This window comes from Haliaeetus albicilla, chromosome 9 (genome assembly GCF_947461875.1).
Source record: "Haliaeetus albicilla chromosome 9, bHalAlb1.1, whole genome shotgun sequence".
NCBI lineage: Eukaryota > Metazoa > Chordata > Aves > Accipitriformes > Accipitridae > Haliaeetus > Haliaeetus albicilla.
In genome coordinates, this window is record NC_091491.1 from 2,273,178 (window position 1) to 2,301,110 (window position 27,933).

The following is a 27,933-nucleotide window of genomic DNA, read 5'->3' on the forward strand; positions in this document are numbered from 1 at the left end:
TAGAGAATGGTGCAAGTCTTTTCGCTATTATTTTATTTTGGTTGTCATTTGAATGAAAGACTGAGCTCACCATTCCTCTCTTCATATTGCTCACAGAGGAGGTATTTGGTATTGGAACTGTTTTAATAAGAGTAGGATGTTTAAATTAAAGTTTGCAGTTGAGGGGGTGGTGGTGGGAGGAATGCTTCCTTCCCAGAATTGAATGTGTGGGCCATGCAAAGTAGATTCTGAAAACACGTATGTAGAAAAATAAAGACACATCTAGTAACTTGTATTCCTTGACACAGAGGTGTAGAGACTGGAAAAAAATGTGCATTTCTGATTGCAGGTCACTATGACAAGTGTGTCTTTACCCTTCGGGAAGAGAATAAAAGTGATATGAATGCTGTATTGAACTACATCTTCTCACACGCTCAGGTCACCAAGAAGAACCTGCTTGTTACAATGCTCATTGTAAGTTGTCTATTGGTGCTCTAGAAATTTGTTGCTTCTTGTAGTTTTATGTTTGATGCTTTGAAAGATACTGAATTGACAGCTCTCATCCTTAAAGATGCAAGCCTTCTAGCTATAGAAGCAGTGGCAGCAGTGTAGAGTTTCTTCATGTGTTCTTAGGGCATGTAAGCCATGCATTAGAGGAGACCCAGAACATACTGTTCAGCTCAGTGTCTGTACACCTTCTGGTTCATGACTGTCCTGCATTGATTGCCTATCAGAGTGTAGTGAAGGCTAATTATGCAAGTGATTCGTGAGCATCTGTGGGGAGATAAGAATGCAGACTTAACTCTTACATTGGGAAGATGCTAGAGGCTAACTTTCAGACACTGGGCTGTGACTTTATACTTGGTTTAGTTTGCTTCTTCATCTTCAGGGGTCTCAGAGAGGTCCTGTCTTGATATAGCTCATGGTACTCAAACTGGAGTTGCTTGGAAGGCAAAGCAATATGCTACCAGCACAAAAAGCAGATGATTTTTTTTGTGGTAATAATTCTGTAATAGCAACATTTTTATGGTCCTTCATTACTAATGAGGGTGACTTTCTGGTAGTGAGTGGCATTAGCCAGCCCATATGGAGGCCCTTGAGGGGTTTCATATGCTCTTCCTTGATGAACCATAGTTTGGTCTTATAGGTTTGGCAGTGGTGGCAAACCTCTCTTAGCTTCTTCCTGGTTATAGTCTCATAAAGTCTTATCTCAGGTCTGCAGTGGTGCTTTCGGACTGGCTGTACTCTGGGCTGCATGATGGAATCTGACTAGGACTCAATATCTCAGCACAAAGCTGGTTACTCCAGATCAGGCTTCTGACCCTTGGGATGGTGTACGGCTGTCCAGAGAGCTTGCAAATGGATGGGGAATCTCCTGGGGTTGGAATTCCTGTTGGACAGACACAGATTCCACCCTAGAAACAAATGAATCCTCATGCCAGGACCTACCACCCATGATGTTGTGGCTTCTTACTCCATGAAAAATCTCAGTTCTCATTAACTTCAGTCCCTCTCTACTGGGTAAAACTCCCAGTAAATTACATTCCTAGGAAACATAATTAAAAAATGACAGTTGAATCTGTCTCTTTTTTCCTGTTTCCTAAAAAGCCTCAAAACGTCCTTGCCCCACATAATGCTTTGAAGCAGAATGAATGCCCATGTTCCTCAAGGCAGGATGAATTTAGCTACAACATGATTTTCAACAGACTGGAGTTTGGTATCCTGCTTTTTAAGAGGCTAATTACAATACTATCTCTCTCTTTCCCCCTCTCCTTTTCTTTTTTTTTTCCTTATTTTTTTCCCAAACATCATGTGGTCTGTTACTGCCAAAAATAAGTCCAAAGTAGCCATCCACAAAATAACTCTCAAAAGCAGAAAAAGAGTCATAATCATCCTAGGCTGAGGCTGAGTTTCTTAAATTCTAATTTGTAAGATATAAGGACACTGGCATTCTTTCTTTCTGGCTCTCCTTTTTCCCCTTTTTTTTTTTTTCCTTTCCCTTTTTGGTGTGTGGTGTGATTGTAAGTAACGCTTGCCTTAAGAATCTCATTATTTGAACACGGAGCCATATTTCCTCTGAGAATTCTGGAGTAGCTTTGAGCCGGGGCTGTTCATTTCTCAAGTAATCATGCTGGCGTGATGGAGAGAGAAAATGGCAGCTGTTCGCAGCTCAGGCCTTCAATTTTCTTCAGAGTCCAGTCACTCAAGTGTGTAATTACACGGGGGTGCCGGGGAGGCGTTAGGCCTTGTCAAAGAGCTGGTTTGAGGCTTTGCTCGCTGCCTTTGCCAATCAGTGCAGGCAAAAGCCAGTGCAGTGCCAGCTACCTGCTTTATTTTGTTGTTGTCATCCTGATTATTTCTTGCTAAAATGGGACTGAAACTTTTTGTCTAGTTTTTCACCTCCACGCAAGCCACGTCTTGGAGGCAGACCCTTGCTGTGTCTTCACGTTGGCCGGCACAACGTCAGTCTGAGGGAACGAGGGGTGTGCTGGGAGATAGCGAACGCAGAGAAACGTCAAAGTTTTCCTTTTTCCTTCTGGTGTAGTCATTCTTCCCATCGCTGTCAGTTATTTCTACTCAAGTAAAGGCCACCATCCCAGTTTGCTAGAACTTAAAACATACTGGAGAGATCGTGCTGCACGTGGTGGACGAACAGCCGGGTAGCTAACCGGTGATCCAAGCGCCATTTGTATGGCCTCTGCCAGCGCGGTGCCTGAGGCCTTGCAAATGGGCGTCTGCCCTCACACAAACTTCTTGAACCCAGTGGGTAAGGGGGGCTCAGGAGGGGCAATGTGCCTTTGGTCACAGTGTCATCTGTGGCACAGCTAGGGATTACTGTCTGCTGAGTTACAGGTCATGCTGTTAACCAAAAGACCGTCATTCCTCTTTCTTCCGACTCACATTATTCTTCATGTCTGAGGGACCCCGTGGCATATTTGGTGTAATCATGGTGAAGGCTGTGGCATTTTATGGGTTGCCAGGCTATTTATGTGGGATGGTTTAAGTTTGTCCTCCAAGGGCAAACATCATGTCAAAATACCTTGATGCTTATGTTGCTGTTATTGATGTATCCCTAGGAATCCATTATTAACAAGGGGCTCTGAGGATGGTTTTAGTAATAGTGTTATGCTGCCATCATTCACCTTTTTTAGCTAGCAGGCATTTAAGGCAGGATGGGAACTACTTCATCCTTCATATATTTGTTGAAATATAGTGTGATTTGAAGTTGTATGTTCATTTTATGTACTTAACTGACTGTTGTATGCACATCCTAGTCTTAACTGGACAGAATCGCTTGTGGCATGGCAGATGTCCTGTGTCCTATCGGACTTGTGTTACCTTGAGCAGTAACATTACAACACCCAGGAATTTGTATTTCAAATATGACGAAGGCAGTTCTTGAATTATTCGCTGTCAATTCACACAGTGACCTGGAATGGATAAATTTACAGAACTGTCTTTGGGAACAATCATTGTAATGTTTGCAGGCCCAAGACTCAGTAGGGCACAACAATCTCATAAGAGTTAGTAGCTTAGATTTTTTAATAAGAGTGTTTTGACTGTGGTCTCTCTCCCTGAGAGATGTATGCCATCATTCCTACAGATGTCATCATGCTTTAGTGGGGTCGGAGAGAAAGGGGACAAGAGAGATGTGGGGGGAAAAGCTACTTAGCTTTGGAATCTCATGTAGTATGAGCTGTTATTTGTTAGTCAGTCTATGGGACTTGTAGTATTTGTTTTTTGTCTTTTACTGTATTTTCCCTGGCAGTTAGTTTGATAAACTAACCTACTGCACAGAGGTTTCCCTTTTTCCCCCTTCTATTCCTTGGATCTTCAAAGAGCCTTTTCTGGACTGTACGTGTTTAAAATCTCTTAAAACTTTAAGGCACCGACTCTCTTTCCTGTTGCATATCCCTGTTTCATCTCACATTTTCCTCCTATGATTCATTTACCAAGAGAAAAGCTGTTAAGTGCTGTATAGAAAGAAACACATTAGAGGCTCCTAGAGGGTTTCCAGCTTCGGGAGTGGGAGGGAAGAGGCTCACAAGACAGTGTGAGTAGTTGAAGACTGTGGGATTATTTGTGGGAATTGAAACTATTTCTGGAAGAAAGTGTGCGTAAGAGTGCACCTCCTCTGTTCAGAAAACAAAACAGATTAAAGTCTTTGCTGTTGGCATTTTTTTGAATGGCTGAATCCAAAAGAGTTTTGAAACAGCATTAACACTGAAAATGATGCTGTTCAGTTTTATTGATTTATCCAGCCAATTTAGACAGTAGACAGTAAAGTAAGCTAGTGAGCTTCCTCAGAACCAGGATTCTTTGATTGGAAGAAATACTACAGAGTCAGTCCTGGTTTCCTGTGGCAGGAAACACGTAATTTATGGTTTTAGTTAGCTTTGCTTAGCCTTGTTAGAGGAACGACAGGATTTTTTTTTTCTGGTGTTGATGAAGCTGTACAAAGCATTTGGTTGGTTTGTGGGTGTGAAGCTGTGGGATTTTTTTGGTTTTGAGGTGTTTTTTTAAGTGGACTTCAGGAGGTTCTCCCGGCAGTTAAACTCTTTCTGTTTGGTCACCTCTGACAGTGAAAGTTTGCTAATCTTTGCATGCTACATAAGGCATTTTGCTATAATTAAATGCTCTTTGAATTTTGCATTGCCGCTAGGGGACAATTCTCGTACAAAGCTGAAATTGGGTAATGAGAAGATGTTTTACTTGAGTCTCTTTGACAAGTCAGTATTTCTCCTGTGTTTGGATGCCAAAACACATGCTACAAATAAGAAAATGGGTGATGGTGCCAGTGCCTTCTTTCCTCTCTAGCTTTATTTTTATGTGTCAAATTATTGAAAGCCTAATACTTGTACCCTTGTCAGCACAGAATTACAGAATAATTTAGATAGGGACCTCTAGAGGTGATCCGCTCCAGCCCCTGAGTGCATGTGTGTATGTATTTCAGGTTTAAACTCCTTTGTAGGAGGAAGGAAGATGGTCTTCCTCTGTTGTAAACATTTTCAGTTCTCTTTATTTTTAGGACCAGCTATGTGGCCGTGACCCCACCTTGACAGATGAGCTGATTAATATTCTGACAGAGCTGACCCAGCTCAGCAAGACAACCAACGCTAAAGTGGCCCTGCGAGCACGCCAGGTAAGGGAGCGTGTTTAGCAATCCAAGCTGATCCCTGCTAGAGACAGACTGTGCCATTGCTGATCAGATCAATAGGGACTGCTCCCACTTGGAGCTCGCTCTTTTGGAAAGTCTATCTCTCTTGATGTTTATTTTGATTACTATGCAAATGTGAAGAGTAGATTACTGTGAGCAGCGCTTTAACAATGAAGCTAATTAACCAATGATTAACCATTGTGACAGTCTAACAAAGATTGCAGTGGATTCCCAATCACTGTAAAATTTGAAGTTAAGATTACATTCCTTTGTCCCTGCTCCTCCAAGAAGTTTTGTCTGGCTCAAATAGGAGTTAATTAAGAGTAGCCTATGTGGTTTGTGCGATAGAGGAAGTCGAAATACATGGTCACTGTAGTTCCTTCTGGCTTTATAATCTGTGATCCCGACAAGCACAGGCTGCCTGGAATGTGCAGGCAGCTGTACAGTAAACAGCCAGGACATGCTATCCGGGTTCATCAGCTACCTTACAATTGCGAATCAGTGTGTGCAGAGGACAGGGAGAGAAATTTACACAAGAACCAGATGTTCTTTGCAACTGCTAAGGAATTATTGCAAAGAATTACGTTGGTCTTTTGCAGGGTTTCTTCTAGCTTTTGAGTTGCATTTTGTCAATTTCTTTTTAACCTGAAAATAATTGGAAAAACTCTTGATACTGTCAGTTCCAAGAGTCTAGTACAGATAATAATTTGAATGCCAGATATCTACCTGGATATTATTGTGAGCTTCCTCTTTAGCAGTTTGTCTGTAGCCAGGAAGGAGTGAGAGGGCATAATCCTTTCATGGTAATGCTAACCCTGTAGTCTGATCACTCCTTTCACTCCACAGTCCCTATCTCCATTCTAAAAGTCCTAAGTAGGAAAGCTGACACTTTGGGGATCTCTCCTTTTATTTCAGAGCTTGACTGTTGAAAATGAATAGGGTGTTTGAAGCTGCTCAGTGACCTTATGTTTACTTCAGGATTGTATTTGTGTCCTTGAACCATTCAGTTATTGAACGTCTCAGCAGCATGCAGGGGATGGTGCTGCAGTCCCCGTGTATGTCTTTATGTTGCTCTTTCACTTCATTTTCCCCTGCAAGCTGCTTCCCCTTCCTATCTTCGTATCCTTCATGTTGGGCATTTAATACCTGGCACCAGTGTCTCTTGCTTCCTCTGCTTGGAAGCTGTGAAAGGCGGTCTCTGTTGCTGGCCTCCCCACAGCTGCTGCCTGCCAGATCTGCTTTCCAATTAACAGCCGGTCAGGCAATCCCCAGGACTAGCAGCTCTGCAGTGCTAAATCACATGCACTGATGGAACTTGATTGAAGCTGTTCCTTTTCTCCATGGGGAATTGCCAATAATACAAACCGAGCAGATACACAAATGAGGCTGGGGAGGGGAGAGAGTTTGCAGCATCACCCAGGTGCCACAGAATTCACAGGAGAAACCAGCTGCCTCTTCTGGGATGGAGCAGACTATTGCTGCCTTGGAGGTAACACCCTCCAGCTGATGGCCCAGCATAGCTCCTTTCACTGACACTCCTTGTGTTTGCTGTTTACCAGGTTCTCATTGCTTCCCATTTGCCATCCTACGAGCTGCGTCACAACCAGGTGGAGTCCATCTTCCTGTCTGCTATTGACATGTATGGACACCAGTTCTGCATTGAGAACCTGCAGGTATCTACCAAACTTCTCTCCTTGTTTCCCTGCTTTTTTCTCATTGATCTTAATGTTTCTGTATTAAATCTCACTTGTAGTCCCAAGGTACATGTGGCTTTGAATTGTATTGTTCTGGTTTCTAGCTTCCCCCTCATTTTTGTTTTCATTCTTACACTGATACCAGAATGACCTCATCCCAGTCTACAACTTCCTCAAGGGAGGCAGCAGAGGTGGAGGTGCTGATCTCCTCTTTCTGGTGACCAGTGATAGGACATGAGGAAATGGGGTGAAGCTGTGCCAGGGAAAGTTCAGACTGGACATTAGGAAACAGTTTTTGACCAAGAGGGTGGTTAGTCACTGAAACAGGCTCCCGAGGGAAGTGGTCACAGCACCAAGCCTGTCAGAGTTCAAAGAGCATCTGGACAATGGTCTTAGTCATATGGTTTAGTTTTAGGTAGTCCTGCGAGGAGCAGGGAGTTGGACTCTGATCCTTATGAGTCCCTTCCAATTTGAGATATTCTATAATTCTATTATTTAATATAAAAAGGTCATAATCCTTGATGAACAACAGAAGAAGCGTGAAAATCAGAACTAGTCAGGCTTGATTTGGGGTTTTTGCTTTTTTACCTGATCCTGTTTGCAAGACAGGCAGTTCTCTTTTAAAACCCTGCTTAATGTGATCTCTTCTAGAAACTCATTTTGTCTGAGACATCCATCTTTGATGTGCTACCCAACTTCTTCTACCACAGTAACCAGGTGGTAAGAATGGCAGCTTTGGAGGTAAGTCTATTCCTTCTGAAAAAATAAATATTTTTAATTTTTCTGGTTTTTTGTTTGGGTTTTTTTTTTGTTGTTGTTGTTTTGAGCACTGCTACCCTGCAAGATTAAGAGAGCTGTAGGTGGTGTGGAATCTGGCATACTTGGAGTCTGGCATTTAGCAGCATTAATATCCATAACTGACTGAAATTTCAGATTCAAGATATCTTCTTTGCTTGAAGAAGACTTAGGTGGTTGAAAGGATTGGAAGTGAAGCTGCTGTCAGAGAATGTGGTCAGCCTACCCTGTGTGCCTTGTGCTGATAGTTGTATCCTGCCAGACTGGCCTTCCTCAAAGAATAACTTTAAATTCTAGTTGAATTAGAGTTCTATCTAGATATTCATTTGGAGGTATCTGTTTGGTTTTCAATATTTTTTTAAATCTCTGGGGTATTATTTGTCTTCTTTCGCTCTTTCTGCTTCCTTAGCACAGTTAAGCTGATTGAGTTTCTTTCTAACCAGGTGTACGTTCGAAGGGCATATATTGCCTATGAGTTAAACAGTGTCCAGCATCGCCAGCTGAAGGATAACACTTGTGTGGTGGAGTTCCAGTTCATGCTACCTACCTCCCATCCGAACAGGTCAGATCACGTGTTCAGGTGCCTTTGGAATTGGCGGTTTATGAGGGGCTACATCCTATTTTGGCAAAGAAAGCTTGCAATAGAATTCATGGAGAAAGGGAGAGTCCCAGTGCCTCAAATAAGCACAAATTATTTAAGATAAACCCCTACATAACCCAGTTCCTTCTCCTAAGTTATTTAAAACCTCAGGAGCTGTGGGTAGTAGGTTCTACAGTTTGGATTCATGTAAATATGATACAGTTTTCATGTATTTTCTGATTTTTAAGTTCAGCTTGTGTAGTAACTTTCTTGTAGGACTTTAGTTCTGGCTGAATCCCGAGCCTTCCAAAAGATACAATTCCAGACAGAATAATCAATTACTCAGAATTTTAATAAAGGTCAGTCTCTGTCCCCTTCCTGCAGTGCTCCCCTGCCAGCCCTTTCTAACAGTTTGTGATTGGCTCTACTTTCAAACCTGGCTGGATAAGGTGAAATCTTTTCTAGCATGTGTTTTTTTGACTGAGAAGACCAAGATGCATGTATGAATGTATTTTATATAGAAATGCTAGAGTTGACATACTTTGGTTTTCAGTCAGTATTTTTCAGAATGTACTTCTCATGACTGCAACTGAAAGCCTCAACTATTCGCTGCCCTATCTTCTAGAAGGGTCGCATCCCCTAGCGTGTGCTAAGATCATTTTAAAAAAATCAAACCCAAACAAACTTGGTTATCAGAACTTCTTCATCATCTGCCAGGTTAGTCAGTTCCCATGTTTTTTCATTCGCAACAGGAAGTCAGGAGGGTATTTTAGACGATATTTTATTTTTGTCCCAGGCAGTGGAGAGCGTGCTGGAGCCAAGAGGCGCAGTGAGTCTTCGTGGCCGCCGGGTGCCACTGTTGATCTGTGCTGGTTTGGCAGTATGGTACCAGTGCTATTTTTCTCCTTTGTTTCCAAACATCTTTTTCCTTATTTTATTTTTGGTGGGGCTGGGCAACGGGGTCCAGTCTCGCTTCATTGAGAATCCATCAGTACATTTTATGAAATGGTTTTCAGAATCTGGTTTGCTAGAAACGAATGACTGTCCTCAACAAGCAGCACAAAACACTCACAGTACAAATGGGACATGCATTTGGTCTCATCTGTTTCCTACATTTCTAGAATATTTGTAGATAATTGCATACCGTTTTTAGTACCCCTTTATAATACTCTCTGCCCACCCCCCATTCTTTCTCCATTTCTTCTCTTCGCTGGTCTCAGTTATCTCTGTTGCTTGGGGGTTGTTTGGCCTGCCCATGCTGACCACTGCTCTATTACTGTGCGCAAGCTTAATTGGACAAGGTCAGATGGAAGAGGAGAACTGTTACCTGCTTGGGGAACAGCTTCTTTGTCCTGAAATCTCCTCTCTGCTTTACGGTGAATTTGCTGGGGCAATGTTCTGAAGCTCAGTTCTGCTTCTCAACCATCGGCGCTACTGATGGTTGACTGAAAATGCATCGCTGTCCTTGTGCAGAGGCAAGCAGGCTTGGGGACAAATTCACTGCTTGCATAGGCAGGTTCAGTTCCTTTTGAGTTGCACCTCCTTCTGTTAGTGATGAATTTGGTTCCTCTTGCTTGATGCAGCTTCTTGCAGTGTATACCTACTTGTGCAGCTGTTGTGTGGCTGGGTGCTGAAGCACAGCCGGTAGCAGGATGCCTAGGGTCTTAAATTAGCACTAAGTGTGTAGATTTAAGCTAGCTGTAAAGGCAGACCTTATGTTAAGCCCAAGACACTGAAATCTCAAAACTTTGACATTGTCTTGCTTAAGTCTTCTTTGTTGTTTTTGACCATGTTCTACGTCCATCATATGTTTTTTTTATCTTCTGTAGCACGAACTTTTAGAGTGAAAAGCTAAAAATGCATTCCAAGGACAAACCTGAAAGCCAAAATATCCCAGCTGACCAAGCAAAATGTCCCTTGAGGCTCTGCTGGGTTGGGTCCTGGTGAACCAGGTGTAGATACCAGAGAGCCCTTAAGAGACCATTCTCTTTCAGAGCTGGTGTTAGTTGTATGATGCCACATATTTTTCAGCACTTCATCAGATATTTTTAAGCCCTGGTCCCTTTTGTGTCTGATTTCTGTGAACATTTAAGGGCCTGAATTTTACTGGAGCAAATATTCATGTAGAGAAAATTGCAAACTGATAATGGTTGCTATATTTAAATTCTTTCTTATTGGTATTTAACTCCGGTATGTCTTTACTTAATTGTAACAGAAACAATCACAGTCATTACTTCTCATCTGACTCATCACAGCTAGGCACTCAGACTTTGTATTTTTGGCCACTAAATTATTGCCATCAACTACCCATAGGAAAGCTTTACATGGAAGCAGAGAGGAAAGAAAAACTATTAAATCTGCTAACAAAGTCATAGAAATGCAACCTGCTCCTGGTGGGTTTTGTGGGCAGAAACTGTTTTGGGAATTATTTGTTTAAATTAATAGAAAACATCCTGTTGTAAGAATCCCCACTGATCCCGATTGCAAGGGTAAGACACAGGGAGAAAAACTGCTTATAATTGAAACCATAGAGGGCTTTATAGATCAAAACCAGCATTCCTTATTATCCGGTGCAAGGCAGATGAGGGTATGGTGTAACCATCTGGTGCCTTTTGCAGTAAATGGAGTTTGCAAGCCCTCTCCAAGTAGAGGGCGTTGCAGTAATCCAATCTGGAGGAAGCGATACAAGGGTATCTACGGGATGCTGATCACTACATGCTGCAGCAGGATACTGCAAACAAATGCTTATGTGCAGAGCCCCTTGCATTAGGATAACCTGCCTCTTTCAGTCATCTAGAGTCCTGGTGAGAAAAGATGTGAGGAAGAAATGAGCCCTGTTCTGAGCTGTTCTTTGCTTCCCTCTTGTTCAGACTGCCCTGCTGAGATGGGAAGCTGGTGGAATATTGACTGGTGTTTAGAGAGTTCAGCTTCCTTTGTGAGAATGGCAAGCCAGGTGACAGACACTGAAAGGCCTTTCTTAGGTGTTCAGCACATGAAACAGTGCTTGCCTAATCTTAGCTTAAAATCTTCTGTTCAAAGAAACATTGTGTTTCTAGTATAGGGAGAGGGAATTATAGTGCTTTTTCAACAGGAGAAGTTTTTTTTTCTAATAATCCCCCTCTCCTCTCCTGCTTTCAAACAGCCTTTCTTATGTCTGAAGCTGTAAGGTTTAAATTAAACTGGGACATTGTCTGCTGTAGCCAGCTCTTGGAGCCTGCTGCAGAATCGTGCTGCTGCACTGCTCCTCCTAAAGCATCCCCTTTTCTCCAGCTCGCTGCATTCCCCCAACCAGGTTGTTCAGCTGCTCTCTTGATCTTTCCTTCCCCAGTAGCAGATGCGCTGGAGGATCAGAAGGGAAGGACTTGGAGGTAAATGTGTTCCCACAAAACAGATCCCACTTTTCCTCAGAGGTGAGGTAAATAAATGTGTTCCCTCTGTCAGATGCTAAGACAATTGCTGACAAGGGTGACTTAGAGATGCTGGATGTATCTTTATTTGGGGGTATGGCAATGATACCACAGGGCTCTGCCTTCTGAATATGTTGAGCCCCAAAGGAAATTGAAGGGTAACCCAGCCTGTTTTGCTCACTCTGATGCCTTAGCCACTCCTTCCCAATCCATCTGTGCCTTGAGCCCACACCTTCCTTTTGTCCCATGTGCCACCCCTAACTGCCACACTTGGCCTTCAGACGTCCTGAGGAATCTTGAGTCGGGATGTACCGTTGGAAGGTGGAAGTGAAGGAAGGTGTTAGCACTGCAGATTAAGACTTCAAGTTTTGATAGTTGGATTAATTAGCTTTAAAGCAAGTTTCACTTTTGAAACTTGATAAACAAGATGTCTGATACCACCTAATCCCAATTGCATTTGGAATTGGGAATGCACACAACTCGGCAAACATGGACATATGGGCAAATGCCTTACTTCGACTTGTCTAGGTTGAATTCATTCTTGGGACTGCATCCTGCTGTCCGTGATGCTTCCAAGGGTGGAGTTCAGGTCTAGTCATTAGCTGCTTTGTATTTCCAAGGGTATCAATATAAATGTCTCAACTATCTTGTGCTTGTTTCTGCCCAGTATCTCCTCTTCCTGTGCTTGTGGATGTTTGTTGACACCCTACTTGGACTTTGATGTTGCTGATTTCAAGGCTTAAGAGTGGTGCATGATCTCTCCTTTGCTGTCTCTTGATGTTTTATCATCTATGGAATATTTTGTTTGTTCTTTTTTGTCAGCCTCTTCCTTAGATTACAGGTAGAAACTATTTTGAAGGCTGAAAGCCAAATTAAATAATGCTGTTTCCAAACAGTGCTTTTTACGGAAGAATAAGAAACCAAAACTCGCTTACACATAGAGCAGTGTTTGTAGGTTTCTTCCTACTATCATTTTACAACGATATACTCATAAGATTTGAATTTCTGGCAAAATGGAAGCGTTTTCTGTGGACTAAAGTAGTTGCTAAAACTGGATTGCCAGTATTGAATCAGCTGTGCTGCTTTGGACTCTTAACCGTACGAGCCTGGAGACCTGAGTGTATAACTTGTAGTGTATCATTAGGTAGCCTGAGGTCCCCTCCTTGTTGAGAGAGACTGGCTGATATCTGGAGGGAGGAGGGGAAAATGATTCCAGGACACCTGTAAATCCCTGCAGTTTCGTGCTGAGGGTTTGATGTTAATTAGACAGCAGGCAGCAGTAATGTGTTGCAGTTCCCTTGGCTTGCCTGTTTCAGAAAGGGCAAAATCTTCCAACTGAGCAAAGAAGGGGCTGTTGAAGGGGCAGCAAACTGAATGGAACGATGATAATTTTATGCAAATTGGACTTCAGTAGCAGATTCAGCTTGGCTGAATCACAGAGGGAGCAGAAGAATAAGGAAAGAAAGAGGGAGAGGAAAAACCCAATCAAAATGTATGGTTTGAGGCATGTTTCACAGCCTTCTGTTTAGATTCTTCTACAGAAATGAGGAAACATAAGAGGAATGCCACTGGTCACAGCCAGTGGAATTGCTCTTTCTCCTGTGGTACTGCTGTTAATAACTACAAGTGGGTTATTCAGCCGACCTCTGCTGATTCCGCTTTGCTGCCTGATTTCAAAAGCTTTGCCCTGCGCTGGCACTCAATCACAGCTTGATATAACTAGTGGCGCTTTGCATGCATTGCCATCATTTTCATAGGGGAGTGCTCTTGTTTCTAAAAAAAAAAAAAAGAAAGAATGGGAGGGGCAAAGGGAAACAAGTTCAGATTCAAGCAGGAGGTGCAGGGGCGAGCTAAGGGGATTTTTGTCTGCTTGAGCAGAAGAAGTAATTGTAGCTGTAGAGCTTGCATTGGTATGGAGCAGATTCCTAGGGAGATCAGCTTCCCTGGTCAAGAAGGGCCTTTTAAAAAGTTCAGAAGAGATGGGGAGAAGGGCTGGGGCTGGTGTGGTGAGGTTTCTGATCCTGTGATCAGCTACGTGGAGTTGGCTGTGGAGAACGCTGTCGGCGTGCGCTCCATCAGCTGTGCCTTTATTTGGCTCCCAGAACCGTGGTGCTGCTCCTTGGCACTGATGTTGCCACAAGGCTGAGTCGGCTGGCTTGCAGCTGGTGTTTTATTTGTCAGAGCTGCAGAGGTGTAGCTCAGTGGACTGTAGTGCCTTTTCACAAGGCCTGATGGTACTGCAAATGTCAAACCTTTACCTCTTAGTGCGATTCAGTTACAAGTGACAATGCAGCTCCTGTTAGGAAAAGCCCTCCACAGCTATGATGATCTGTAGATATAAAGCCAGCCCCATAGTGTGCAGCTTGAAGACTATTTCTCCATTCTTTTCTGACATCTTCAGCCACTGGGTCTTCTGTTTTCCTCATTGCGATTCTTGCCATAGTCTCTTCAGCTCCATACTGAGTGGCTGGAGAACAGTTCCTGGAGCAAGGCAACAGGGTGCTCTTTTTGAGACGGAAAAGAACATTTGTTATGCTGGGTTTTTTTCTGTATGTTTTCTGAAAGCATTCCAGGGACTGCTACACAAGTATATCAGGTGTAGGAACTGCCAGTCCTCTCCAGACTGTTTTTCTTCAACTGAAGTAGATCACATGCAGCTTTCCCACCATTTGCCAAGCTGAAAAAATAGTCTCAACCCCCTGAGGCCTCATGGCCCTTTTGGTCCTAACCACAGGCTCTACAGCACAATGTCATTCTCCACTGTCTCCAAATGAAATTAAATACTTGTGTTATTTACCACTGAACAGATATGTCTCTAGGCCATTTTGTGCTTTCTCCTGTATGACTTAAGGAGATCATGGGAACTTTTCGTGCCTCTACCAGTAATGCACCAAACATACAACCTTGTAGTGAATATGACTGTGCTGTGACAAAACCAGTTTGAGAACAGGACCAGGTGCAATCAGTGTATTTAGCAGTGTGACCATGGAAACACACTGGTTATTAAGTACCGAAACGTCATGCGCAGTAACCTGGGGTCTTGTCTATGGTTGAGGATGTTAAGAAAGTCTGTGGTTTGATCTCCTACAGGTTTCTGCAGGGAAGGGGAGGGTGAATGTCCAGTTACATGCTCCCTGAAGCTTTGCTTTCAATGTTCTCATGTTTGCTAATCTCTTTGCACAAGCCTCACGTGTGCATGTAACTTTTTTTTCAATTTAATCTTTACTGTTTTGAATGTCAGATCACAGCAATTTTTATGTCTTGCATGGAGCAGTATGCCACCTTATGCTTTTGTGAATGTAGCTAGCATGGGCCAGACTGTGCTGTTCTTATGCTGGTTTGAAAATGTGCCCCTCAACTCCCTTCTACCTTACATCCATCACTAAGCCCCAGTCTGCATGCAAATATGTGAAGAGTTGGGCTGATGTTATAAAAGGAACTGTAAAATTTTCCTAAAATTAGCCTTAAGTTCTGCTTGTTCTTTTTTGGTATTCAAGGCCTTGAATGCTGAAAATGCAAAGTATTACATGGTGTTTATGTGTGTGTTTGCTTTATTCCTGCATTGTTGTGGGAGCCAGGGTGTGGGCTGCTGCTTAGCGTAGGGGTTTGGCAATGAGGATTTGCCTTGTTTTCCTGAACCTGTTGCAATCTTCCTGTGTGATGCTGTCACTTTTTGCATCTGTGCTGTTTGCCCTTCTGTCAGGGAGTGCGAACTCCCCCCTCTGGTCTTGCTTGTAAAGCTCACTTGGTGTATGCAAAGGGCTCGAAGTGGGTATGATAAAAGATGCTATAGAAATGCAGGGTACCTTGCAAATACAATGTGTTTTCCTGGGGTATATTATTTGCATGTTATATGCATGGTCTGTGCTCATTCCCATGGCAGCCGTGGCAAGCGAAGTCAGGTGGTGGGTGCCTTCTCAGGGTCAATGAAATTGAATTCTGACTGATACCTGATGGTTGACAAATTTTGGTGTAGTAAATTGTAAACGTGTTGCTGGTCTGTGTATCAGCTTGATGATAGTTCTTTATTATGGCTTTCACTAACCAATCTGTAACTAACTGTGGTTGTTTGATTACAGAGGGAACATCCCCACGCTAAACAGGTATGGTACTTGTCATCTTTTAAAATTTGAAAAGACAGACTAGAAAGAAGTAGCCTAATACTTATTGTTTTAACATGTTTTGTTTTAGTGCCCTTATCTTTACTTGGGAAGCTCTCAAACATAACTCCTCTTTTTCCTTGCCTTTTCCTCTCCCTTTGTCTAAAACATGTTTTCAGCTTTTCTTTACCCTTTAAAAAGCTTTGCATGCAGCAATCTTTAAAATTAAATTTGCCAGGTGACTCAGCTCATCTGCAGTATGGTACACAGCAAACTTCTAGCAGAATGCTGTTTCTAGGGTCTCTTTTTTGGAACTGGATTCCCAGCTGTTGACCCTCTGGTAGGGTGTCACAGTTAAACAGGCAGTTATTCCTAGCCAATAGCATACCTGTTGCTACTCTGGTTTCTTGCAACTAGCTTAGAATTTGTCGAGGCTGTTCCACCTCCCTCACACCATAGATGAATCTACATCTCAAACAGCTGACAGCATGTTTTGTTGTGTTTTGGACGCTAATTTTTCCTCCCATGTCTCAGTTGAAAAGTATTTCTTGTTTTAAATAATACATGAAAAATGTCTGCTGTCTTTTTGTTTAGTTACTGTTCTGTGGTATTTTTTGTATTAGTTGTAAGAAATGTACACCAAGGCATGTCCTGAAAAATTTTTTTCTTTCAAAACGTGAATACCTATTATTTATTACTGCTTACAAGCCTATTTAGGGAAAAATAGTAAAAATGGGCTTGAAAGTCTCATGGCTCTTAATCAGAGATAAATTATGGAAACATAGAGTGACTTTAAACATGGAGAGCTATTAATCAAACTGATGATACTTTAGACTTGTTAACAGTATACTTAGGACCATATCACAATGGTTTTCTGTACGTGGAAAGGAAGAAATCTTAGTAAAGCTGGTAAGTAGCAGTGTCAGCAGTCCACAGTTTGGTCCTGAATCTGTGTGGCTGGCAGCAGTGCCATAGCCAGCATGGCTGGGCTCCTGGTTTGCCTGCTGTGCTACTGGCATCTGATTCAGCACGGCAGTTGAGCATCTTTTTGACTTTACAAGTTGTAAGTCAAGCACATGCTGTGCTGAATCAGCGCCCTGATTTTTTTCCCATTGCCTTCTGCCTCCTGTTGTGGCACCAGTTGGGTAGGACAGAAACTTAACTTTGTTAATGTCTTCCTAAGCCCTGGGGAGAGTGAAGCAAGTACGAGTGCACTGTTCCTGTGTCGTGGAGCACTGCCGTGTGCCAGCTTGGCATTTCTGTTTCTTCAGAGCAAGCTTGAAGGTCTCACCATGTTGCAGGGAACTTTTGAAGTAGGGCCCTCAGTGAATTAACATGACTCTGTAGCACAGTTCAGAAATCAGAAATAATTATTGCAGAGAAGGCAAAACCCAATTCTAGTAGCGAGGGAAAAGATGTGTAGGTAGTTGTATGCTTTTTGTTCACTGTGTGAGAAACCTCCTCTGCTAGTCTTGACCATAACATTGTGGGTCTTCAAAAAAACCATAATAATAATAGCCCAAACTCCCAAATTACACAAACTATTTCACAGCGGGTGTGTGCTGCCATAGCAGTTGAACTGTATGAGAACTCAGTGATACTTTAATATAGTCAGGATCTTGCCCTCTGCCAGGAAGGAATGCTGACCTTTAGTGAACGGTGCTCCTGCTTTAAATAGAAGTCTCTTACTCAGTGCCTTCCTCTAAGCTGGTGTAAATCTGTTCCAGTCCTCCTCACTTTAAATAAGGAATTGGTCCTGTGTGAGTGATGTGTGTACTGCAGTGTATCTATCTCAGTGCCTGAACAGCAGACATCAGGCACGTCAATAAGTATGACAATACTAAGTGTCTGGAGCTCTGCCTTCCTTGCCCTTTAAGATAGATGTGTTCTGTGGCCAACTGCTTGTATTTAGCAGCTGCCACCTTTTAGCAATCAAAACTGAGCAAAATAAATGAGTAGGGGGAGTTGCAATGTTTTTAAAGTATGGATTAAATTAGATGGAGGAGCACATTAATTTGGTCAGCAGTTAAAGTGGAAGGCACTGTAATAAGACTTTATTTAGGGTGGGAATACTAGTGTAAGACCATAGAAGACCCCATTTCCAGTATAGGATTTTAGAGAGGTCACTGTACCACACTGCATTTGAGGACCATAAATTATAGTATGACCAGAAAAATTGTGGAAGCAGTAAGATAATATAGCTTGGTACACTTCAACTTAATTTGTAAAAATTTACTAAGTCTTTAAAGTGTCGAAGCTTAGAATTGTTGTTGTTTATCTCAGCATTCCACCTGTAAAGCAAAACATACGTACAGGAGGAAAAATACGTTCAGCTTTACATAGTCATAATTCACCTGTCATCCATCTCAAGAAACTCCTTAAGAAATACTTGTTTTAAAGGGTTATAACATTATTTCCTAACTCTTTTAACTGTTCCTGTACATTGGGACAACGTCCAGGTAAGGGCATTAATGGTACCAGAGGCATGCCAGCATTGCAGGGACTTTGGAGAAGACAGCACAGCAGGTCCGGCGTGCTGAAGAATCTAACAAATCATGCAACAGTTATATTGGATAAACAGCCACGCTTCAAATGGTCAAAGCATACACACATGCACAAATCTTTTTCCAGTGATATTCTTCTCTCCCTTGTCCCTACTAACTGTGATCTTATTGAATTGCTGTTTAGAATGTCCTTCTCTTCCAACCTCAATCACTATGGGATGGTCCATGTAGCTAGCGTGAGTGATGTACTGCTAGACAATTCATTCACTCCACCGTGCCAGCGGATGGGTGGAATGGTGTCCTTCCGCACATTTGAAGATTTTGTCAGGTATGTGGGGAAGGGTGATGATTGTTTGTGTTGCCAGCTTCCTAGGTGGGCCCAAATGGAACTGGACAAAATCTTTGCCTTGTCTAGAGTCAGGTTTAAACTGGTCCTGAGCTTGTTTGCTGAGTTTCAGGTGGTAGTTTGTTTGGATCCCCTTGTCTGTCTCCTTGAGATAACTGAAAGTTTCAGACTGCTGTAAGAGCAGTTTGCAGCCAGAAGGATCAGCATCTTGAATTTCTGCTGATTGGAGCTCATTTGCAAATGTGCTGATTTCTTTTAACGCTCTTCTTCACGCATATATATGTGGGAGGATGTGTTCTTTATGCTTTCAAACTTCGAGGGGTAGGCAAAAAAACCCCAGCAGAGCCCATAGCAGTCGTGAGGGCCTGCAGCCATAAGATCCCTGACAAATGTTAGAAGATCCAGGGTCTGCTTTGGTTTGAGGGGTGGAGGAGGTATTGTCTCTTCATCTTTTGAGTTTCAGTCCTGCAAAGGGAAGGACTCCTTTTGTCTCCCTCCCCCCCTTAGCAACAAGATTTGTGGATTTTAGTGCTATGTGCTTTCAGTGGGCTAGCAGCAGTGTGTTGATAACTAATACTTCTCTGGTGTATTTCAGAATATTTGATGAAGTGATGGGTTGCTTCTGCGACTCTCCTCCCCAGAGCCCAACCTTCCCTGAAGCTGGCCATGCTTCCTTGTATGATGAAGATAAGGTACGGTAGTTTTTTCTCTTGAGATTGCTCTCAGGTTGGAAATAGAAGGCGTGCAGAATGCCGCAGTGACTGCAGGCAAGATACTTTTCACTAGTTTGAGTGCTGGAAGCAGGAGTTAAGAGCTTTATGTATTTATGTATGTGATTTGTTTGCTTGTTTCACAGCAGGTGATTCCAAGTAGGTGGCCATTTTCTGACTCTGTTCTAAAGCTACAGTTAAGTCTCTTACTCTCCATGTAAATTTAGTTTGTAGCTTTTAACATCAGCAGAATTGCTGGATCCACAGCAGCGTAACTGAGAGTTTAGACCCATGATTAAGTTTCCAGACCTTCTCCGTGCATCAGGGTGTTGAACTGCATATTCAACTGCCTTTACCTTAAGTCTGACTTGCCTTATTTTCTGTCTTACTCCCTTCCTAGTCACATTACATCCTGATTCTTCTCGCTGTTCAACCTCTTAGAACTGTTTTTGCATTGATGTGGAGAGCAGGTGCAGAGGAAGCAGATGGTTTATAATCCTTAGTGACAGAAGACCAGTTTCCCTTAGAGACACAGGTAGCTGCTCCACTGCTCTGTCCTGTCCCCCAACAGCAGGAAGCTCTGTTGGAAAACAGTCTGTGTCCAGAATAGGGTTTGGTTTTAAACTGATCCATTGATCTTGATGTGTGTAAGTACTGTAGCCTTGTTCCAGAATATTACCGTCAACCTTAATGTCCTCGGATCTCTCTCTTTACCGCCCCCTCACCTCACCAAGGATAGTTTCCTGTTCATACTCAGTTTTTCACAGTTAACTGCAGGCTCTGAAATGCTAAATTTGTTATTTCTCAGACCTCTAATGTAATTGATGCTTCCACATTATTTCATTTTGCTGTAGATATGAAACCACATTGTTTTGCTCCTACACTTCGAATTTGCTTAATTTCATTACCTTTCTTGATGCCAAAGTCCTCTAATGTTCTGCCTGTACTGCATCTTGTAAAGAGAGTACCTGACTCTGCATTCATTGTGCATCCAAATGAAGCACACTTGAGTTAGCCAAGTCAGATGTGACCATCAGAATTGGATTCTCCAAATGAAGCTTGTTTGCTGTTTGTGGACATTAACTCTTACTTCAGTGAAACTGCAAATTTGTGAGGCTGCTTGGTCAAGAATTCCCTCATAGTTTTCCTTGGCTTATGGCATGATCTGCTGAGGTCATTTTTCCCTAGGGCATCTGTATTTTAGAATTGTATTTAGGGAGCTTCTTTTGAGAACTCACAGGTGTTAAGTTGTTAACTATTTATTTATGGGGAATATTTTCTTTAAATTGCAGGCTGCCCGTGAGGAGCCCATTCACATTCTTAATGTTGCTATTAAAACAGATAGTGACGTTGATGATGATGGCCTGGCAGCCATGTTCAGAGAGTTCACACAAAGCAAGGTAAGTTGCCTTGATTCTCTCACTGGAATTGTGTGATTGTGCAGGACTGTTCTGTCTGCTTTGGGAAAAGTCAGTATGTTCCTCAGTTTTTTGTTTGTTTGTTTGTTTTTCATCATCCTTAATTTGTCCCATCTAAAACCTTACCACTTCTTTGACTGGATGTAGCTGCACCTTTCTGAAGCCTCCAGGTCATTGTTTCTCTTTGCAATGCATTCTAACCCATCAGGGCAGGACCTCTTCCCTTTAATTTTTGACAGGGTAAAAGACCTTTAAGGTTTTAAAAGCATCAGGTCAATCTTCAGTATCTATCTCCAGATGCTCGGAAAAAATGTGCTGTATTCCTCTCCCTGGTGGTAAAGTTGTTAAATGAGTAACAGAGGCATGGAAAATGACATTAAAATGGCCTATATTTTCTGTATCACGATAGTCTTAATGCAATTAAGATTTGTTCTCCTTGTCGTTGGCCTGCTGGAGCATCCACCTAGTATGATATTTCTGGCTCAAGGTGGAATTGATTTGGTATGTTCTGTTGCTCCTTCATAAATATGGGATACACTTTAGAGTACCAAATGTTAGTCCTGTGGTCAGTTGTGAGACAACGTGGCTTGGGGATAGCCTCCTCGTGTCCACTCTGCCCTCTGGTTTCTGCCTGCACTTGCTTTTCTGGTTGGTGTGAAGAACTCCTCAACTGGCTTGTGGATATGAATAGCCCATCAGGCATTGACTGGGACCATGCTGCATCCGTGGTACCTGGAATGACTATGGGAGGACTGAGCGAGTAGTTTCTAACTTCACTTCCTAGTGTGGGAGGAGATAATGCATTCTGCAGAAATGAGGGGTTCCAAAATGGGGCTGGTATCCATGCGACTTCAGCAGCTTCCTGTCTCTTTAAGCAAAGAAAATAATCAAATATAAAAATTAAAACTAGTTCTGCTTTTCATCTGCTTGATCATGCTCCAGGCGTTTTATGGGAGGGGATAAAAGGAAAGAAATAAAAAAAAAAATTCCAAAACACATTAAACTATCAAATAGGTTGATCCAAATTGTCCAAATAATCTTCTAGTCCCAGCATGTTGTGTGTGGTTTTTTTAATAGAAATTAGGATCATATACTTGTAAATGACTTGTGGAGGAGATTGAGGCAGTCAGTGTAAATGGAGTTTCTCCAGGTGCTGATGGCTAATCGCTCTGTAATAGCTGTGGACTTGCTGTGAGACCCACATTATTACGATGTAATCAGAATCCTGTTGCTATGCTGTTATTGTCTGCCACTTGTGGAATTTTAAAAGCAATAACAATTTTTGCTTTTTAAATCATGGCATTATTAAAGTTATTTTCTTCCTCTTGCCATGAATATAGTCACTGATGCTCATTTTCAAAGGGCTTAACCTTAGTAAAACATTTCAGTCTGTGCCAAAAGCGGTTGTTTTGTTCCTGGTCTAGCTGAGTTCTTGTTTCTTTTTTGTTCTTCTCTCTCATTTTTTTTTTTTCTTCCCCTTTGCTTTTAAATTGGAAAAAAGAGGAGAAAGGAAAAAGTTTTAGAAAGAGGAGCGGAATTATGAGATCTTAACGCCTCAAAAGATCAGTGGTGTGGCATATACTGATGGCAGCACTCATTTGAAATGTGGCTTAGTGGAATTTGGTAAAGAAGCAACCAGAATGGATATTCTCTCATCTGTTTGATAAAACTAAGTAACACCTGTCACTTATCACCTTTTGCAATATTGACACATCTGTCCTTCGGTCTGGGTTGTCTGTGTGCATATTGTGCCAAAATCAAGTATGTGCTACATGCTTCCTTGAAGTAGTTCCTTTAAAACTCCTTTTCTATCATTTTCCATGGGCTTACTATGTCTACACTGTGCTCCCTTCAGAAAGTAATCTTTGCAAAAAAGGCCAACTTACTTTGGCAAATGAACAAGAATATTTCCTGCAAGACTTGTGTATGGCTCTTCTGCTGTACTTGTTAGCAAGGCTCAGCTGGAATACTATGTTCTTGTGATTTGGTTGCTTAGCTCTTCAGATTTAATACATTTGCTTATGTGTGCTACTAGATGATCATCAGATGAGAAATCTTAGCTATGAGCAGACTGAAGTGGACTAGGAATGTACAGCATAGATGCAGGGAGGATCTGTAGGGCTTTTTCAGTTCATAGAAGACTTTGACAAGTTTTTGATGTGTTCTTTTTCTGTTAATCCAGTGAGCTGATTCCATCCTTGCCTTTTTACAGAAATCAGTCCTGATTGAACATGGGATTCGGAGGCTGACATTCCTTGTAGCACAGAAGGTATTTTGATATCTCTCATGCTGCTCAGAGCTCTTTGGTTTCTAGCTCATAATAGCATTGACATTTGATGTGTTTTTTCCTAAATTAAATGCTGTATTAACTATATTTAATTCTCTCTTCACTGTTTTTGTTCTCTAAAATTTGAGATGGTTTTGATGAATTTGCTTAAGAAAATTAATTTACAATTGTAAACAATCTTGGCACCTCTTGTATTCTTGAATTAATTGGGTTTTGATTTTGTCCTAATTGCTAGGTTTCTTCTGCTTTTTTTTTCTTGTCTTCCTGTGTTTGTATGTTTCGTTTGTAAGGACTTCAGGAAACAGGTCAACTATGAGGTGGATCAGAGATTTCATGTAAGTAAAAAGGGCCCAGAACACGGTGGTATTCTTAACCTGAGGCCAGGAGACGCGTAAGTGACTCTAGGCTTCTCATTTGGTTCTTAGTCAGGCATTTAATGCCAACATTGGTGTCAGAGCTAAGTGAAGTATTTAAACATCTGACTTCAAATACAGGAGTGGGTGGGCCTTTTGCATTCACACACTAAAGTCTCTCTTGTTACCTGGCTGAACTCAGGACTGCTACATTAATAAAGATCTTGTTTGTTTCAGTATTGTTTTGTATTCTAAAATGTAATTCTACAATTAATTTTTTGTGTTTCTTATGTAGTGTGGTGATTTCTTTAGGATTCTTACTGATTTTAAAATAACTTAGAGGAGTAATGGAAGTGACTTGCTAAATTTCACCTAATGGCTTAGTGATGTGGGAAATGTTTGATGCTCTTACTGCTAAGAATTACTTTTTTCCCCAGCGCTTGGGCATCAGTGAGGGCCATTTCAAGATGGCAATGTAAGACATAAACCAGATTTTTATCCCTTGTGTATCTACTTATGTAGGAATCTGGACTCTTTGGAGAGGTGTTGGGACCTTAAGCGAGAAAGTCCAGGCTTTAGATTTAAAAAAGGAAGTTTTAGAGAACTGAATTGGTGTTTGGGGAATGAAAAATAAGAGTCTGTGAATAAGCACTGTAGCATGTGTCAGTGGTCAGAAAGGAGACGAAGAATGAAAGGAGTCATCACAAAAAGTTTTCCCTGAGCTGCCATTTAGAGCGAGGGACTGTTGGATGCTCCTGGCTCCTAAGCCAGAGGAGGCAGCATGGTATGTCATCTGTTTGCAAAGTTTGTAGAGTACCTCTGGGATCTTTTGTGAGTGTCAGTCTTTATTACTATCTCCTATGCTACTCCATTTATTACTGGACCAACTATTAACTTAGCCAGGGCCCGGGCTTGGGTTTGTTTTTGTTTTAATTACAGTCTATATAATTAGTTCCCAGCATGTTGAGGTAATAGAGAGTTGCTCCAGCAAGCTTCCAATTTCCTCATCTCATTAGGTTTTTAACATGATTATTAGTATAATAATCAACTATGATGATTTCTGTTGTAGCTTTTCACATTCTGTGGTTTGCAGGGTGTCTTGATTGGCTAATTTAGGCAAATTATTTTGATTGTCTTGATGATGGTTGGTTGATTAGAACACAGCAGGGGTATAATTCTTCTGCCTAGGAAATGGAGCACTCTTTTGGATTTTGGTACCAGAGCACTGAGAATTTTTGTGTGTGTGCACATCTAATTATTATATTTGCCCACAACACTAGTCAAATGCCTTGAAAGCAATTACATTAGTGATAGAATGAGCATGGATGATGTTAGGAGAAATTGGCAGCGTGCAGAGGAGGACAGGTAGGAGGGATTTGGAAGAGAAGTGAGGAAACATGGAAGTGGTTGTTTTCTTAGAGTATAGTTGATGCTCATAGGCTCATCTAATATGCCCACTGCCTGAATTTTCAGGCAGGATTTCTTGTACCACTGGCTAGTCTGGAAAACACACTCCAGGCAAACACAAGTTATTTTGCTCAACTGAGAGTCATCAGGTGAAGTTCTGGGGACTGTTTTTTATAGGAGGTAGGGAAGATAACTAGTAGGGAAGGCTAGATTACTTCTAGCCTTAAAAGCTGTGTTGCTCAATGGAGCCTTATATTCTGTCACCATGCACTGGTTGTTACCTTGAATCAAGCTAGGGTTGCAAGTCTTTCATTGATGGTGAAATGTGATTCAGAAATTCAGTGACTCCAGGTCAGATACATTCTTTTTTTGTTAGTAAGACAGTTCTGACAAGTTGTGTATGTGCTCTCAGGTCACCTTTAGCATAAATGGCTGGTATTCTCGTGTTGGTGCAAAACATTCACAAAAGTTCCTCCACCCGTTAAAAGTGTAATTCCACAGAAATGCATGGCTTTGCTCAGATGAAACTGGAGGGATAGGTAGAAGGATGCTGTCTAGTCCTTCTCTCTTCTAAGACACATGCAATATGCCACAAAAATGTAAAGTCCTTACCATTTGCTGGGATTTTATCTGTGCAATAGAAAAACAGAGAAACCTAATCATATTTGGGGGATTTTTCTAAAGTACTCTTCAATACATGAGGATAAAATTATTTGATTACAATTCATAGTTTTCCTTGGGAAGAGAGTATTTCTAGCAGTAATAGCATGAAGAGAGCTATGGAATACAGATAATTGTTTTGTGTACATCTGCTTACATAATGGAGTGTTAATATAATTGTATGGCTCCCAAATATTTCCACATTGATCATAATCATAATAGAACTAGAAGAAGTTTCCCTGTCTGGACAGTTCTGTGTTATTGGCTGTTAATAATTGACAATAATAATCAAAAGCCAATCAAGCAGCCTCTGTTGCATTAGCAGTGAAGACAGGTTTAAACTACCTCTGTTACCTTCTTGAGTGAAACTTGATTTTCCGCCACCTTTTGTGATGTTGAAATAGTAGCTTGTAACAACTTCGGTCATCACCTCTGCTGTGGTGCTATCCCAGGTCTGGCCTGTGAGCGCTCTCTGGGTAGATCAAATGGCTTACTTTTGGAGGGCTAACATCATTGTTTTTATTTTCAAACAGAGGGAATTTCCAAAGTTCTTCACATTCCGTGCCCGGGATAAGGTAGGCTGTATATTCTTAATACTTTTCTCTGAGTGTTGGCTTTATCCTTCTTTCATGTAGCTGTTCTTTGCCAGTCTGAGAGGGTGGGAACTACTTCAGTGCAGCTTCACTACCTAGTGCAGTATTTTCTTTTCCCTTGCTAGGCCAGTCGTCTGCACACGCAGCAGTTGATGTCGATAACAATGATGAGTCTCTGATACTTGGGGATAAAAATTCTTGCATTTGGAAGCCTAACCTGGAGCTTCTGTTTATGCAGATTTTAGTTGCAGTGTAACAAGGGAGTGTTGGAAGCAGTACAATGACTCAATACCAAACTTTCTGGCTTCTGTGAAAAAGAGGGTTTTGCAGGGGGTGAGCCTGAGAACTTGCTGTCTTGTGATTTGTCTTCTACTCGCTGTATTTCAACAATTTCAATGAGCAATTAGTGCTAATGACTGTGCGTGAGATAGAAAATTCTGGGTTGGATTAATTTGAATTTTTAGTTTTTTAATTCAATATGAAATTTCATGAGGGGCATTGTCTAGTTCTTCCCATCCTCAGTGTTTCAGTTTCTTAACTGACCCTCCCCTTTTACACCCTTTTCTACCTGTATGATGCCGGCTGCCTCCAGTTTGAGGAAGATAGGATTTACCGTCATCTGGAGCCAGCTCTGGCTTTTCAGCTAGAGTTGAACCGAATGCGAAACTTTGATCTCACTGCCATTCCATGTGCCAATCACAAAATGCATCTCTACCTGGGAGCAGCTAAAGTTGAAGTGGGAACAGAAGTGACAGACTACAGGTTCTTCGTGAGAGCTATTATAAGGCATTCAGATCTGGTTACCAAGGTGAGTTTTGTCACCCATGCAAGGTCTCTGTCCGAGGCAGTGTATGAGACACTAAGTCATTCTAGGAACCTGCATGTAAACATATTACCTGTATAGCATACTGTGGATGTTTGCCCTCTTTGCTAGCATTGGTTCTGCAGAAGCATGTCTTCGAAGACCTAGTATTCCTATGCTTCAAGGAGATTTTTCTATGGCCCAAGTGGATAGTCAGAAATCCTTGCATTTCGAGGCAACAGTTGTTTCTCTGTGTTTCTCCTGCACTACTGCAGTAATGTTTTTCCCTGTCTAGTTTCGGATTTATGCTGACCTAAATGAGGGCACAAGTCAGCGGGGTATGTGAATCCAGGCAGTGGGAGTACTGGCTCTGTGATTGTGATGGATCTGTTTCAGGGTTGCACATCCTGCTGAAATGAATGTAACCTTTTTTCTCAGTCAAGTCCTTCTGCAGTTTTTCAAACACTGTATTCCTGGGCTGTGTTTTTTGAGTAGGAAGTAAATTATTTGTTGACAATATCTGGCAGGAAGCCTCCTTTGAGTATCTGCAGAATGAGGGAGAGCGATTGCTTTTGGAAGCCATGGATGAGTTGGAGGTGGCATTTAATAATACCAATGTGCGGACTGACTGCAATCACATCTTCTTAAATTTCGTGCCTACTGTCATCATGGACCCATCTAAGGTATGGTCTTTTCCCTAGCTCTGAATTGTTTGTTTGTCTTGGGCTTGACTCACCAGAATTAAATGGTCTTTTGTTGCCTTTTTATGCTATGTAAGCGCACCTATTGATTGAGTACATTTTAATACCGTTTGGTGAATGACATGCAGTTTCTACTAGCCATTTTATAACAGAAAGCACAAGAAATTGAGGACCAATATTAGAATTGGTAAGATGAGGGTCAGTTTAGTTACTCTACAAATACTGGAGTTTTGCTTTTCAGTAAGGAAAGTGGAGTCACATAACTGATGGACATCTCTAACTAAAGATTGCTTGTTGAGCCAACTTCTCTTCAAAAGCAGAGAGAATACTTTTTATTTTAGCTAGTTAAGGCAAGCAATTAGTTTGTTTCACATTAGCAAGCTGTTTGGCAGTGAGGAAGGAAGAAGGTTTTGTTTTTTCTTCCAATGTATGAATAAAT

At 41.8% G+C, this 27,933-nt stretch overlaps 1 protein-coding gene across 4 annotated transcripts in view; it reads left to right on the forward strand.

Moving 5' to 3' along the window:
* ACACA (acetyl-CoA carboxylase alpha) overlaps positions 1–27,933 on the forward strand; it is a 111,308-nt gene that overhangs the window by 14,487 nt on the left and 68,888 nt on the right. For 2 of the 4 annotated variants that reach the window (XM_069790933.1, XM_069790936.1), the window contains exons 15-28: positions 329–453; positions 5,009–5,122; positions 6,697–6,810; positions 7,483–7,572; positions 8,070–8,188; positions 15,693–15,716; positions 18,402–18,545; positions 19,159–19,255; positions 20,566–20,673; positions 22,904–22,960; positions 23,269–23,313; positions 25,932–25,973; positions 26,584–26,799; positions 27,321–27,476. In XM_069790933.1, coding sequence (XP_069647034.1) covers positions 329–453; positions 5,009–5,122; positions 6,697–6,810; positions 7,483–7,572; positions 8,070–8,188; positions 15,693–15,716; positions 18,402–18,545; positions 19,159–19,255; positions 20,566–20,673; positions 22,904–22,960; positions 23,269–23,313; positions 25,932–25,973; positions 26,584–26,799; positions 27,321–27,476 — 1,451 coding nt within the window. The remainder of the gene's footprint in view (positions 1–328; positions 454–5,008; positions 5,123–6,696; positions 6,811–7,482; positions 7,573–8,069; positions 8,189–15,692; positions 15,717–18,401; positions 18,546–19,158; positions 19,256–20,565; positions 20,674–22,903; positions 22,961–23,268; positions 23,314–25,931; positions 25,974–26,583; positions 26,800–27,320; positions 27,477–27,933) is intronic. The other 2 variants (XM_069790935.1, XM_069790934.1) reach the window with 2 other exon arrangements.